The following is a 16,486-nucleotide window of genomic DNA, read 5'->3' as shown; positions in this document are numbered from 1 at the left end:
GGAAGTTCATTGTTTGTATCAACTGCCATCTGTCGAAAAAAAATGTCAACTCTAATACAAATGTAAATCAACTCCGGTGAGAATGTTTTTTTTCTTCTTTTTTTTTTTTTTATAAGTTACTGCAATCGTATGCCATTGCTAGTAGAGGAGTAGTTCGTTTCGGACGGCGCATAGCCAGCGTCGATCCGCGGGTACTTTTTAGTACTTTTTAAAACAATACGAATTGTTTTATTCATTAACGAAGAAACAATAATTCTTTAAAATCAAGTAAAATGGATCCCGAAGCGTTCTTAGATATGGCCAACCAGGTCATTAAATTAAAAATGTTTCCATACTTCGACATTGCTCATTCTTTACTTTGTGCTCTACACGTCAGAGAGGATTTGGGACCCGGTAAGTCCTAGCCTACCAGATTAAATCTAAATTTAAAACTTGCCGAGCTTATGCCCCGAGATAGCTTCTACGGTACTCTCGACTCATTTTCTCGACAAACCTGATAGTTTACCACATTATATCATTATTTTATTATTACATTTACTGTTATTATGCAAGTTTACTACGTCTATTTGAATATAAAGATTTCGAGAATATATTTTGGACGATGCAAGGAGTTTTTAACCAACTTTAACTTATTAAAAAACATTTATTATTTCTCTATGATTTATATTTAATTAAATATTTTATTTAATTACTCTTTAATACAGTATTATTCGTGTTCATCATTTTATAGTTATAATATATTTATTGAAATAATAAAAAAAGAATCCGTCAAAAAAAAAAGGAGAAAAAGATAAAAATCCATCAGACTGATCTCCGGGCATGACTATAATTAAGTAAAGTGTCCAATTTGTGGAATCTATTTTCAGAATACTACTATAAAGATAATAATATTATATACTTTAATCTGGCATAAGTGTATATGTAAATCTTATGTAATTATGATAAATATTAAAGAAAATTTAAATTAATTTTACGATATATAATATAATACAATATTATTTATTTGTGTCTCGGTACGTTCAATATATTATCGATATTTTATGATTCTTTATAAAGTTTATATTATGTTAATTCAATAAGTTCATGTAATAATTAATTGGTAATTATATTTAAAAAATGGATAATAATAGATAGCTTCAATCATATTTCTTAAAGATTGGATTACATTTAATAATATACGATTTAATAATTTTTAATAAAAATATATATTTTATTATTTTCATTAGCAGGTAATAATTGTTTAATAATAACGTGAAATATGTGAATTATAAGTATTATACTTTATGCTTCTGTGGATAAATTACATAATATGTATGTTACCCTGAATAAAGAAAATGATTTCTCAATAACTTTTACATGCGATCAAGCATGAAGGACATCTGTATCATTAGTTCTTAAGAAATGAATTTTTAATTCAAAGAAGTCTTCACCACAATTTCTTCTTATATGTATCAGTTAACGTAATTTAATACAATTTTATACATTTTGTTCTGACTTAATTAAGTTAGATTTTTTATAAATTTTTGTAATTTAATTTAAATTATTATTTATAATATTGGTGACGTATGATCATAACATGTTATTATTCTTTGATACAACAGGTGCACAAGCTTTTTCACGAAAACATCCATTATCATGTTGGCTCTCTACAATGTTAGTAGTGTTTGCAAGTGGTATGCTTTGCAATGGATTATTAGGTGAACCAATTTTAGCACCATTAAAAAATACACCACAAGTAATAGTTGCAACTGTTGTTTGGTCAGTATATAAACTATACTTCTGTTATATATAATATTTTCTGATTTATTAATGGAAATTTATTTTTCTAGGTATGTAATATTTTATACACCATTTGATATCGGATATAAAGTAGCTAAATTTTTACCAGTGAAAATTGCATGTTCCGCGATGAAGGAGATATACAGGTATATACAAAATTTATTTTTATTTTTTTTTTTTTTAAATAAATTATATTTATTTTTTGTTGTAGATGTAAAAAAGTTTATGACGGTGTGACAAAATTTATTTTTATTTTTTTTTTTTTTAAATAAATTATATTTATTTTTTGTTGTAGATGTAAAAAAGTTTATGACGGTGTGACTCATGCAGGAAAACTATATCCAAATGCATATCTTATCATGATATTAATTGGAACACTTAAAGGTTTACTTTCTAATTAATTATAATATAGAGGATTTAAAAATGACTGTACTAATAAGAAAAATATATTTTTTAGGTAATGGTGCTGGATTTACAAAGCTTTTTGAACGACTTATACGTGGTGTATGGACACCTACTGCTATGGAATTTATGCAACCTAGTTTGTGCGTATACTTTTTTATATATAAATCTAAATGTAATATATTAAATATCGTAACGTTAAAATTGATTTATATTTCAGCCCGACAAAAGCATCCATGGTTGCATCCATAATATTTGTATTAGATAAGAAAACAGCTCTTATTTCTGCACCTCACGCTTTGGTATATTTTGGCATAGTCATTTTCTTCGTTTATTTCAAGGTAAAGTATAACTTTAGATAATATATTTGAAAAAAAAAAAAAAAAAAAAGAATAAATGACTATTATTTTATTTAATCTTTTTTTACAGTTATCATCCATTTTACTTGGGATTCATGATCCATTTGTACCCTTCGAAAATCTATTTTGTGCCCTATTTTTGGGAGGAATTTGGGATTCCCTTGCTATATTATTTGGTCGAGGTCAAGCATAGGATGAGGAAGTAGACGTTAAGAAAATAAATTAAGTATTCATGGAATATCCGAATATCCTTTCAGCTGTATTCTTTATACAGTTTTTATGGATTATTCCACGTTACAGATTAATATCTGTAGCAGAATAGCGAAGTGCGCTCGCAAAATAATGGAATTAAGATTTTATTGAATCTAGACAAATAATGTGTATAGTCGTAAAAATGACTTTTGACAAATTGTCAAACAACAAAGGTATACTAATTCTTTATCGTACGTGTTTCAATTTTAGTTACCAAAGAACGTCTTATTTTAAACAATATAACAACTATTTGATAGACTGGTAATATTAATTCTTTTTACGAATAGAGAAAAACTATTGAGATGCTTAATTTATTCTCTAGTCATTAAATATATACTGTGTCCTAATTTTCAACATTACTAATTAATATTTCAACTATACGATGAAATACGTTCTACCATTTTTATTCGTTTATCTAATCAATATTTTTAAAAAGTAATTTGTTACCTGAATTGAAACTTCCTATTATATTTTATATAATACGAATTGTAGTTTTTGTACTATTCCATACAAGTATAATTCTATTTAAGGAATGGCTCTTTTAATCATATACATATAAGTGCAAAAAATAATTTAACACACTGAGTGATTCATAAGACATATTATATAAAGTAAAACAATTCTATAAAAGAAAACCAAAATAATCTTCCTAGTATTGCATTCTATGAATTAAACAATAGAATTAAATAATAAGAGAAATGAGAAAACTTTTATACTATTTTGTTAAAACATATAAAAAAAAAAAATGATACATCTGTGTTAAAAATCTTAAACTTCTTAAATACAATATCGTATTTTTTGAAATAAAGTACTTAAGTACATTGTAATGTATTAATTAAAGATAATTGACAATGTGTGTGCTGTCATTTGTATAATGACAATTATGAATAGTAAATGTGTATTTTATAGATACTATACATTATATATTCAAATTTATTATATATTCAAATTCATAAAATTTTCAAAACAGAAAACTTTATTTATGAAGGAGTAAAATCTCTATATCATAAGTTTTATGTGCAATATTATACGAATAGATATACAAATGACAATTATATCAATCTATCAAATTCTAAAAAAAGATTTTATTTATCGATAAAATATTGTATTTTATATATATATTATATATATTTCTTTTTCATGCATTCGTGTGTTTAGTCCGACTAAATTTGCACTACATTTTGTAAAGGATCCTACTGGTTTTCTAATTGTACAAAATATAGTCACATCTCCAAAATAAAACTTTTCGACATCATACATAACAATCATTTTAATTGTATTAAATATAGTTATATTATTACAATAACAATCTAAAAGGTTACCATAGTAATAATATATTATCAGTCTATAATATATATCTACCAGTACTATCCATTGTAGTGCCTTATATATATATATATATATATATATATATATATATATATATATATATATATATATATATATATCCTAATTTATTATTTTACAAATTTTAATAAGTTCCTCAGAAAGATCTACATTATATATACATATACATATATATTATATATATACATATACATATATATTATATATATATATATATATATTTATATATATATATATATTATGTATAGATATATGTAATATATATATTAAAGGGATCGTATAATAATTATCATAGAATATTATTTGTTATTTATTACACCATCCTTTTTTTTCTTTTCTCTCTTATATCCCTACATTTAGATGCATGTGTATAGTTTATTATAAATCTGATACTTTCAATTAAGTATTATAAAGATATAGTTAAGTTGCATGATATGTATTTTTAAAAAGAAATAGTATGAAGGCATGAAATATAAATGAAATAACATTATTATAAATTTATTATTTTCTATGGAGCGTACGAATAAAGTCAGAGAAAGAAGTGAAAAATTTTTGCACGTTCGTTATAATCGTTTGAAAAATGCTGGTAGGCTTATCATCATTTGAAAAATGCATGATCGTGGACGAAATTGCATTTTCAACGGTTTCATTTTTATCATCTTTCAGTAGAGTCTCGTTAAACTTTTTATCGAAGCTTTCCGTGAATTCTTTCAAAGATTTAGTTACGTTCTGGGCTGTATTAAATCTTTCGGTTATCACTTCTTTTAATTCTGGAATAGCTTCTTGAAGAAACGACGATGATTTATTACTGACATTCGGTTCATTCTTATGATCATTATTCTTCATCAGGGAATCGTGCCGTAAAAAAGATTCCAAAAAATTATCTACTACATAGTTTTCTTCTTCCGAACTTAATAATGGATTGAATTCCCAAAGTTGATCAAGTTTCTCTGATTCTTTATTTAAATTTTCATGATCTATATATTCTAATGGTTTATTATTATTTTCATTTATATAACTGTATGCGTGTTTTAAATTTAATTTCGGATTTTTAACCATTTCGTTTTTACTTTGAAACATTTTGCTGGGTTGTAAAGAATTTATCTAAAAAATATTACTTAAATTAGATTAACTAAACTCAATATATATATATATATATATATATATATATATATATTTATATATATTTATTGTAATTATATATATATATATATATATATATATATATTTATATATATTTATTGTAATTATATATATATATATATTACAATATTAATATAATATATATATATATATATTACAATATTAATATAATATATATATATATTATAAATTACAATATTAATTTAAATATGTTTTGATATACCTCGTAATTGTTTTTTTCTTGCAATTGTCCATGTTCACGCTTATTTTTTTGTATTATCAAAGGTAACATTTTTAAGCATTCATTTGTATCTCGTTTCATGCTAAAATCTTCATTTTTATGGTTTATCTCGTTCAGTATTTCTTTATCAAGTTCGTCTGAATGTTTCTCAGATGTTACATGTCCTCCTATTCCGTTTATAGAAGATTCATTTTCTTCCGATTTGAAATATACACTATTATTGAATAAATTGTGTTCTAAACTCTCCATAAAATCTATATCTTTTGAAAAAGGAATAGTTTTTTTCGAAAGATCTTTGTCGATTCGATGATTTTTTTTGAAATGTGTGTCGAAAGATAATAGTGATTTTTTTGTTGGATTATTAAATATACTTTCGATAAAATTTAATTTCTTAAATAATTTTGAAAATCGTTTTGAATTCTCGACCGATTTATCGATCGAAAAATCCTTGTTTAAATTCAAATAATTATATAGTTTTGACCATGTAATTTTATTTTTTTCATACAGCGACAATGGTAATTTTTTAATTAATATTGAATTCATCTCTTCGATATCTCTTCGAGCTCGATGATTCTCAATGCTTTCTTGATTTTCGTCAGTCTTAGAATTTTCTTCATTTTTTTCCGAATTTTTCATTGAACTTCGATTTATTGTAATCGACTCATCTTCTTTCGTAATATCTTCTTCCACCGATTCAGAATCGTCTTGTTCGGAATTCGTAGAATTATTAACAGTTTCAAATTCCTTCTCCAAATGATCGTTCGTGTTTCTACGTTCCAAAACATATGATTTGACATCCGATTGTTTCTGTAAGTCATTTTGTCTTTTTGTGTTTAAAACATATAAAATCGGTGAACTTCTTTGATACTGATTATTCTTCTGTCCTCTGTTCAATTTTGGCTTGAGAATTAAATTGTAAATGTCTGCCGTTGAATCATTATCAGAGATCATTAATTCAGAAAAATATTCACGAGTTTGCAACTTTGGATCGTCATCCTTGTAAATCGTAGAATCAATAGCATAAACTTTATGTTTCGACATTCGTGATTTCAATGTTTCTTCTGAATTGATTGTTTCTTTGGATTTGTCGTATATATACGTAATGGGTATCTCTAACGTACGAACCTAGAAAAGGAAATGATCGATTACTAGAATGAAAATAAAAGAAGATGATATAAGGAAAAAATATGAAATAGTTATCTTATTGATTTCCATGGTACTCTTTATATTAAATCAGACTTTTACGAATTATATTGCAATATGGATTGTTCTTCAATAAGTCTAATGAAAATTAATTTACCTTCGAGTTTTCCGGCAATTTCTCTCTCTCATTATGTTCATAAGCATTCCTCAATTTTTCCTCCGATTTTCTTTGATACCGAAACATCCATGGATCTTTCTCTTTGTTAGAATCGACCAGAACATAATATTTTTTATCAAAAGCAAGTTGATCCTTATCGTTTCGTTTACCTTCATTTATAATATTATATGGGAATCCTAACGATTGAATTAATTTTGAATTTGTTCCATCGTATTTTGTATGGAATATGACACGTGGATCCTCTAGATTACGATATCTCTTAGATCTGATCAATTTTTCTTGGATTTTCTTCAAAGGCCCAATGATAGCTACCTGGGGAATATATTTTCTTTTTTTTTCTCGATTTATCTGTTTTTCTTTTTTTAACGTATCGTAATCTATCGGTTCGTAAGTTGAAACGTATCCAACTTTCTTTAGATCGGTCATGTTTTCATAGTCCTCGTTATTTCTAAAATTTTCTCTTATCTTTCTTTTCAAGTTACCATTTTTATCTTTTATCTTATACTCCTTTATATTTCTTTTTACCACGTTCGATATCTCGTCGTCATATTGCTGCAAGATATTCTCTTCTTTTGCGTTTAGTTTTTGCCTCAGTGTCTTTTTTCGTTTCCTGTAATTATGCTGATGTTGTCCTTGTTTGTCCTTTTCCCTTGAGATCAGTTTTGGTGTATTCCTCTTTCTCTTTTCGTTCTCTTTTTTAAAGACCATTAAAGTTTCGTTGTCCGGAGCTTCAGGAATTTCCGTTATCTCGTATTTTTTCGAATTAGACTTTATTTCTGTCTTTGAAGAATCCACTGTCTTTGGGACTAACTTTTTCGAAGTTTTCGATAACTCGTTCGTTGATTTTCTTCGACTTTGATCGTTTCTTATTTGTTTCGTGATCCTTTTGGACGATATTTCTCGGTCGAGTGTTGCGGTTGTAAGATCTTCGCTTTTCTTTGTTTCTGTTTCTTCTGCTTCTCTCGAAGACGACGTGCGTTTATCGTACCAGACTTCAGTAGTTTTGGATGGAATATTTTGTGAAAGCCTCGGAGTAATGCTGTAAGTATTCTTGTTAAAATTAATCGTTGTTTTCTTTTCTTTGGTTTGCCCCGAAGGGCCACGAAAAAACTTGTCTTCTTCAGTTCCTAATTCATAATCATTTATCATAGAATTGTTTATTTCTGAGACATCCTGAAAAGTCCCAGACAAGTGATTTCTTAGCTCTGCCATAAGCATAGACGAATTGTCGATTTCATGATCATCCTTTTGATCGAAATCTGTTTCAATCGATTCCACCAACTGCTGATCGGCTTTCGATTGTTCAGTTTCATGATCCTTGACTTTTTCATTATCAGATTCTCTAAAGACTTTGTAATGTTTAGTTTCATAATTCTTTACGTTTTCGTTATAAGATTCTGTAGTTTTTTCATAATGTTCAATTTCATAAGTCCTTACGTTTTCATTATTAGATTCTGTAGGTTCTTCATAATATTCAGTATCATAAGTCCTTACGTTATCGCTATCAGATTCCGTAATTTCTTCATAATTTTCATTTACGTGTCGCTTTGCCTTACAACGAATTAATTTTAAGTCATCGTTCAAATTTCTGATCACTCTATACCGACAATCCTTCAAATTTTCATCGTCCTCATCGATCATCTCTTTCTCCAGTATCATATTCAAGTCGTTTACTTTTCTCTTCAATCTTTTATTTTGTTTCAAATCGCTATAAGCCGGATTGTGCATCGGCAAATCGATTGAATTGGAATAATTTAAAACATCGAGATCCGTCATCTCGTTTTTCTCAATAGGAACAGTCTTGGTTCTTTTTCTATCAGGCAACGTTAATTTAGTTTTATCTAGAAAAGCCACGATAGAGTTTCCGAGTTTGGATCCTTGAGTCTTTACTTTAGAATGCTTTTCGAGATTCTCTTTATTGCTTTTACCGACTGAAGAATCTGAATAATAGTTCATTAACATATTCAGATTATTTTCTTTGATTCGTCTCTCTTCAGCGAGATCTGAAGCATCGTCTGCGATAGTTTTTGTTTTAATATTTTCCTTTTTGTCATTTTCTTTGTTTATTGAGTGTTTTTTAATGTTTTCAGCTTCCAAAATATTCCTGTAATCATTCGAATTTTCTTTCATACGCACATTCGACATGTTCACGGTCTCGAAAAATTCATTCTGTATATAACCACGATAATCATCGTCAACATCTATCCAAGTATTGTCGAGTTTGGTATGATTGATCGGTCTTGTATTCATAGCCTGTGCTTTCCATACTTTTAGCTCTACTTTTTCCCTTTTATCATCTTCGTCCTTCGTATAATCATAATCCTTTTCTTTCTTCGTTGAATCATCAGTTTCTAAGAAAACGTCACCAATCGGGAAATTTTTCATTGGTTCCTTTCTGAAAAATTCACAAGAATTATTCTCATTGGTTTCTTCTTTCTTCGAACTCGAAAGAATCCAAGGTTGCCTGTTCCTTCTTGCATTGTTCTCCGGTATATATTTTTGATCGGTCTTCTGAAAATTGGATAAAAATTTGTCAAAATCTCTCTTAGATTTTTTTAAATCTTCCACTGTCTTATTTGCTTTCCAACTAGAATACGAATCGGAAAGATCGACAGATTCACTCGTAGACTTTTTACTTTCATTTAGTGGAAATTTTCCCTTAAGAACTTTTCCATACTTCTCGATCTGCTTTTGCATTTCAATTTTCTTTAATTTCCATTCTCTATCATCTATTTCTCTTTTGACTAAGCTCCTTCGTTTCTTATTTTCCTGATGTACAATAATTTTTTGCCGATCGATTAATCTTCTTTTCCGCGGTATTTCATTTTGTTTGATCTGACTCTCCTGCAATTTCTTTTTCAACATTCTTTCAACTAGATTCTCTTCTTGAATATCATGACCCATACAGAATTTTATCTGCAATGATCGAAAGTTATTTCGTACTTATATCGTAAAGATATTTATCTTTTTTATGAATTACCTTTTGATCGGGTACAACCCAAAATCCTATACCACCTGATGGTAACTCAATACTCAAGCCCTTTTCGTTGTTCGATATAACTGGTTCAAATTCGGGTAATTCTGTCTTTTTGAAAAAGCTCAATGGTTTGCCATTTAAAAGGACACTTCTGTGATTAACGAATATAATTTAGTTAAAAGATTTATAGTTTAGAAAATTAATCGAATATTTAAGTAATCGGATAATTAACTTTATTGATTATTTAATTTTGTTCATTTTATTCAATTAATTTATCCACCTAATTTAATTGACTTGATTAAATAATTGATCAATGAAAGATTCAAATGTAATTAAAGGAGAACAATTAAATAATCGAATTCGATAGATAATTAAACGTTTGAATAATTTTAATTAAATGAAATTACTTACTCCGAGAACATTTGATTTTCTGCATCGAAGCCTGGCATTAGAACGTACTCATGAAGATTTTTTATTTTTAAGCCCTTTAGATTTGCCCGTATTTTCATTGGTGTCAAATTTATACCAAAAATCGTTAAGGCTCCTTTCTCATAAGTAGCCGAAGCTTTTGTACATTGTACATAAAAGTGCACATGGCTTCTGTTACCTATTTGAATCCTCGTATCTAAAACTTCTCGACCGACTAGTTTCTTGTGAAGTACAGATACCCAATAATCCTATAAGAAGTTACAAACTTTATCACTGTAATAACGCCAATCGTAATCGCCTTTGTAAGTTCGTAAACGAAGCGATTAACTTACCGGAGTTGGTTTCGAGAGATCGGTTGGTTGTCTCATTAGAACTTGTATTCCGAGTTTTGCGGTGTTTCCCAATCTGTTGGTCCAGGCGAGTGCACCGAGAAATTGATTCTTGCTTGTCTCATATTTAGATTCGGCTATTATTGAATGAATAAAAAAAAGAGATTGTTAATCATTCATTGAAATTGATTTCCATATGATCCATCAATATTCTCTTTACCAATCCAAAGTGGCTTCTTCGCAGTATCACGTTCTATAATTTTGTAGAGGTCATTGTTATCTAATAAAAATTGATCATGATCCATAAAAACACCTTCGTCGTTCCAAGTAGTACCAGCGAAATCTCTGCAAGAATATTACGGGATTTTTCTTTTCTCTCTCTCTCTTTTTTTCTTTTTTTTTTAATTTCGTTCTATCAATCCAAATTGCAATCGAGATAAGCTTACGGATGCCAGGTGACAGCTGTGAGAGATACGTCAGCTTCGCTAAAAAAGTTCTCAAGATATTCCTGTTGTTCTTTAGTCTCATAAGCGACCACATCCGGTCCAGTGATAATACTATTTGAATATCTTGGAATGGCGTTCAATTTATTCCGCAAAATTCGAACGTATTTACCAATGTCGGTGCCACTAAAGTCGCATCTCGTTTGGCACTCTGAAAAAGACAATTCTCATTGGCGAATTGAGAACCCAAAGTTCTGAAAGATCAATATCGTTCTCATACTAACCATATCCCAATTGCCAGCTGACATTGAAGCCCATTCGATCGGTCAAAGAAACGAGATCCAGTTCGCTATCATTAGTCATGAATCTTGGTGATATGCAGGCAATCACATCAAGACCAGTCTTTCCAGCCCATTGATGGAGCCGTCTCCAATTGCTTTCTAAATTTTTATTAAAATTTTAATCCTCTTTAATTATCGACGAACGTTTCATTTTTTTCTTCATCTTTTCAATCAAATTTGTCAAAATCCCGCTTGACAAGTAATAGAGGAGAGAATTCCGAACTCTTCGTGAAAAGTATGAGTAGTTCAAGCGTGCAGCCTCCACCGCTGCCACCCTCGATCACGTCAATGTGAATGATAGACGCTTGACTAACGAGTGATCGCCAAAGACTAATGACTGTTCCACGCATGTTCGACGAATTCATTGATAAGTCACGTACGTCAGATACGAGCATTTCATTTATCTTTCTACACGAAAAGATATCATTTTACTTTTTACCTTTTCCCTTTTATCCTTTTTCCTTTACCTTTGGGAAAATAAAAATGCTCACATTCCAATGCTGAATTAGCTCTTTACTTGGCATTTCTAATTAGAACTTTCAAGTTCGATTCGTTAATATATCTCAATTTATTGTTTCGAAAATTTTAGAGAGCTTTTTTAATGGACTATAATAAATAGTTTGAAAATATTTGTTTTATCTAGAGTATTGATGCGTGTATTTCTGTGAAAAGAGAATTTCACGTTTTGTTTCTTATTTCAATTCCTTGCGGCAGGAATGAAATTTTCGACTATAATTCTGCCCACGTTTAGGTTCTCTAAACTCCTGTTTGCCATTCGAAAGTTAAATACTTATCAGTTCGAATCAGTGAAGCAAATTTTAGGGTCTGATTACTAACTAGGTCTACTATTTAAGTTTAAAACATAGTTTGGTATGCCGATTTTATTCCGCCTTGTGATCGCATTCAAATCGCAACCAGAGACAGGGTTCCTTTCTTTTTTTCCTTTCTTTTTCTTTTTTTCTTTTTTTTTTTAGAAGAGAGTATCCCCCAAAAGTGCAATGATTCAGCACCGTTTGCAATGGAGCCTCGACAATTAAGAGTTATCCCCTAGCGATCGTGAGATTAGAGCGAGACAAGTTAAATCGGGCACGATGGAAATGGTTACGAGCGGAGGTATTGTCGAGTCGAGGTTGCTCTCTGTTCCATCTTAAATCCCAAATCGTTCTGCGGATTCACTTCCGTAATAATGGAAGATTGAATGACGAGGAAGTATATCTACTCACTTTGGATTCAAATCGTAGAAAGTGAAATGTAAAATATTTATGAGAATATTAATGATAGATATTATTTGCTTTTTAAACCGCCTACGATAGACAACCCATTAATACAGACGTATAAATACATATTGTATATCGCTAGAGTTTAAATAACTTGCTGTCTGTTAAATGGCACTTGCTAATAAAATTATTAATAAATGATGGAATAAAGATTATTTTCAAATGTTTGTCAGAACATTAACGATAAGAACTGTAAATTTGTTTTTAAATTTTTATGATGGGTTATCTATTTATACACATGTGTAAATGTATGTTGCATATTTTCAGATTAATATTTTAAATTTATATAAACAATTACAGAATATCAATGAATAAACGTATAATCGATTTTGATAATTTTGTTCATTGGATATTATTTAAAAGATCAAAAGACTAGTGAAAAGGATAATAGTGAGAGTAGATAATACTTCTTTTATATATCCTGCATTAACCTGTTCTCAGGGAAAATCGTGCGAACTAATATAACGAGCATACAAGGTTTTAAAACGGTGCATCGTGTGTTACATCTCACGATCATTGGAAAAAGCTCTTGGTTGGATGTTTAAAAAGGAGTGTTAGTGGATTTATATTGCTGGGGGAAGAATTGTAACAAAAAAGAAAAACCTTAATTAGTATGGTATCGGGTATACGTCGAGTGAGTTTTGCCTTGCTTATATATAATTAGAGTGGACATGGCTAGTGTGTCTGAATCAAAAGAAAATTCAATTCTATTTCTCTTTCTGTCTTTATCTTCCTCTCTCTCTCCTTTCTCTCTCTTTCTCTTTTAAGTAACGTATTCGATTCTCGAGAGGAAAAGTACAGAAAGTTTCTATTTTCCTTAGAGAAGGCGCATTCATGTTCATGTTTATCGTTTTTCTGAGTCGACGTATGCAAGCATACAATGTATTGTTTAGCCAGCGAATCCATCTGTAACGGCACATTGCACGCGAAATTGCCCGAGAAAGATACATAAACGATCGTGGATTAATATCGGGAATATGTTGGATACGATAATTGCTTCCGTTTACCGATTTATGTTTATCGTTCCGAATGTATGTATATATATAGAGAGAGAGAGAGAAGGAGAGAGAGAGAGAGAGAGAGAGAGAGAGAGAGAGAGAGTGAAAAAGAAAATAGATATTAATATCTAATGTTCTACGTGATTTGTTACTAATAGAAATTATAATTTTAAATTTGTCATAGCACGATGGTTGCGTATTATTCTTACCTGAAAAAACGTAGTTCGTGTCGTTGTGTTCACCAAGTAAATATAAGTTACTTTGAGGCCCACCAAGTCGAAGATATGCAGGACTTAAGGCTCTGGCCATTTGTATACTTCTTTCGTAATTTCTAAAAAAAGATATTGATCGAAGGACTATTGAAATCCTAAACAATTTGTGCGGTTTCAACGTCGAACCAATAAAAAATCTACGTTCGTTATCGGCGCCGAATCGAGCTACAAAATTTCAATCGAAAACGTATGCACGTTCGATTTCATTTTCGAATCCCCCTCAAATTGAATCGCGTTCTCGTTTAAAGCTGCACAACAGCTCGCGTTTCATTCCAATCTCGTTGAGATTCTCTCGTTCCTGTGCAAGCAACATCCAACGTTTATACGTCGTTATTGCATTTTATCGTTGACGTAAGTTCGAACGTTTTCTTTCCCATCGATTTCAAATTTGTCAATTTCAATCATCAGCAATACTATTCGCGTTGTTTTTCACTTTTTGTTATTACTCATAACGTTCGTATAAAACGAAATAAAACGAAATGAAACGCAATGAAAAAATTTCTAAACGAAATGAAATTTTTTTTCTCCTTTTTTTTTTCATCATATACATATGTATGACCCAATGAATCGTCTTTTTATCTTTTTTATTAATCGTTTCAAAGTGTGAGAGAGAGAGAGAGAGAGAGAGAGAGAGAGAGACAAAAAGAAATAAAACGAGACATTTCATGTAATTGTAATATGTACTATATAACTCATACTTACGCTGAGACATCGTTGGATGTAAGTATAGCGAGTGGATCGATAGCAAGGCTGAGAAATTTATCGCTGCTTACTGAGACCAGTTTTCTCGTGTTCACTTGCAGCGTTATATCATTCAACAAGGGTTCTCCTGTCACAAAAATTGCCAGGCACGTTAAAAGACTTAATTCGAGTTTCCATTGTCTCCTCATTTTTTTTTATTGTAATTTTTATTTAATTTCATTAGAAAAAGAGTTACATCACGAAAAGCGCGTATTAAAGGAGAACAAATTTTTTTGTATGAGAATGTGGACGATCACGTAGGCTTAACGTAACTTTGTTAAACTCTCGGCGATTTTTCGTTTAATGAGGTAGATCGAGGAATGAAAAAAAATTTGTAACGTCTGAAAAATTGCTTAGTAAGATTTAATGTCGTAATTCTCGGCTAAATGAACTTCGTAATAATTACCCAATGAAATTGGAATTTGGATCAATTTACGTGCGATTCATAAATATCGCGATATTTATGCGTGCTATGCGAAAATGTACGATGGCTTTTTTTTTCGACAGACGCATTGAGCCTCCAGATAGATCAATTCAACTTTTTACTCCTTTACTTATTAGGAATGACATTATCTCGGACTTTTTTTAATTTCCTTTTCTTTTTATTATTTTTTTTTTTTCATACGAAATACATTTATTTTTTCCTCGATTTAATTTCATTCTCTCTCTCTCTCTCTCATTCTTTATATTTTTTTTATATGTGTAAATATAAATATATATACATATATATCTTTTTTAATTTTGTTTGATTGTACGAATGCGTTGAAAAATATTGAAAAGTTCGTGGGAGATTTGTTGGAAAAATTTAATTTCGAGTCCTTCATTTCTCTTTCCTTTTTTATTTATATAAATATATCTGATATTTACTAATTAAAAGATTATATTAAATATTAGAATAAAAGTGGAAGGGGAGAAAAAATAAAGGTGAGACTATTCGTTTGGTAACATGATTGATTTTTATTACATTTTTTTGTTCTCATTTCAGTGGTTAGAACTAAATAACATAAACGCATAATCTTGCTTAATGATTTACTTCATTTTTTTTATTTTCATTTTTTCCTTTAATTATTAGTCGTAATGACGCTATCTTATCTTTTTTCTATTTTTTTTGTTTTATTTTTTTCTTTTTATATTAAGAGCTATAACGGCGAGGCGCGCCCCGAAACTTGTGTTAATCGTATTTTTATTTCTCATCTACAACCTCCCACCCCTTTTATTCGTTTTTACTCGCTTCTATATTCTATCGTCGTATTTCTTTCCCTCTCGGTACGTGAAAAAAGCGAAAATAATAATGCCATCGAGTCTTTCATTTTATAAAGTAAGAAAGGGGGAGAGCTCGTGTTTTTTTCCCCTTTTTTCCTCACTTTCGTCTCGTTATTTTCCTATTTCTCTCTCTCTTTCTCTCTCTCTCTCTCTCTTTCTCTCTCTCTCTCTCTCTCTCTTTCTCTCTATCTATCTATCTATCTATCTATCTATCTATCTATCTATCTATCTATCTATCTCTATTTCTATTTTTATCTTTATCTCTCTTTTTCTTCCTCTCCTTTCTCTCTCTCTCTCTTTTTCACGTTCTCCCTATATCATACAATTTTTTTTCTTTTCTCGCTTTTGTTCTTTCACCTCTAACGTTTATGTCTTTCGTTTACGGCTTTTTAGATTCCAACCCGACTTTTTGAAACGGCGAGTCGTAACAGGCTCCTTTTCGACTCTTAAAACGCGATCCTACGCAAAAGTCGAAACCTTTTACTATCTCTTTTTTTTTTCATTGCAATTCTTTTTGTTGGTTTTCATTTTCTCTTTGACCGAAGGTAATAGAAGTTCGACATAGGAGAAAA

The 16,486-nt window shown here is 29.7% G+C and overlaps 2 protein-coding genes across 2 annotated transcripts; one reads left to right on the top strand and one right to left on the bottom strand.

Moving 5' to 3' along the window:
- The first annotated feature begins 121 nt into the window (after nt 1-121).
- On the top strand, nt 122-4,160 carry LOC118443940 (trimeric intracellular cation channel type 1B.1). The gene is made up of 7 exons (XM_035871660.2): nt 122-393; nt 1,602-1,758; nt 1,830-1,925; nt 2,075-2,163; nt 2,237-2,324; nt 2,402-2,522; nt 2,611-4,160. Exons 1-7 carry the CDS (start codon nt 273-275, stop codon nt 2,731-2,733), a joined length of 795 nt encoding a protein of 264 aa, XP_035727553.1. The 5' UTR covers nt 122-272; the 3' UTR covers nt 2,734-4,160.
- A 334-nt stretch (nt 4,161-4,494) lies between these two features.
- LOC118442165 (uncharacterized) lies at nt 4,495-14,936 on the bottom strand. The gene is made up of 11 exons (XM_085664765.1): nt 14,613-14,936; nt 13,848-13,969; nt 11,307-11,462; nt 11,026-11,233; nt 10,800-10,924; nt 10,583-10,716; nt 10,233-10,498; nt 9,825-9,972; nt 6,824-9,760; nt 5,506-6,648; nt 4,495-5,243 (listed from the first exon to the last, which is right to left on the bottom strand). The coding sequence occupies exons 1-11, from the start codon at nt 14,798-14,800 to the stop codon at nt 4,641-4,643; spliced, it is 6,030 nt and encodes a 2,009-aa protein (XP_085520891.1). The 5' UTR covers nt 14,801-14,936; the 3' UTR covers nt 4,495-4,640.
- Nucleotides 14,937-16,486: the final 1,550 nt, after the last annotated feature.

Source organism: Vespa mandarinia, chromosome 2, assembly GCF_050613455.1.
Source record: "Vespa mandarinia isolate Hongniang chromosome 2, ASM5061345v1, whole genome shotgun sequence".
Lineage (NCBI taxonomy): Eukaryota > Metazoa > Arthropoda > Insecta > Hymenoptera > Vespidae > Vespa > Vespa mandarinia.
Note: the sequence above shows the minus strand (reverse complement) of the source record. Positions and strands in the feature narration are given on the sequence as shown.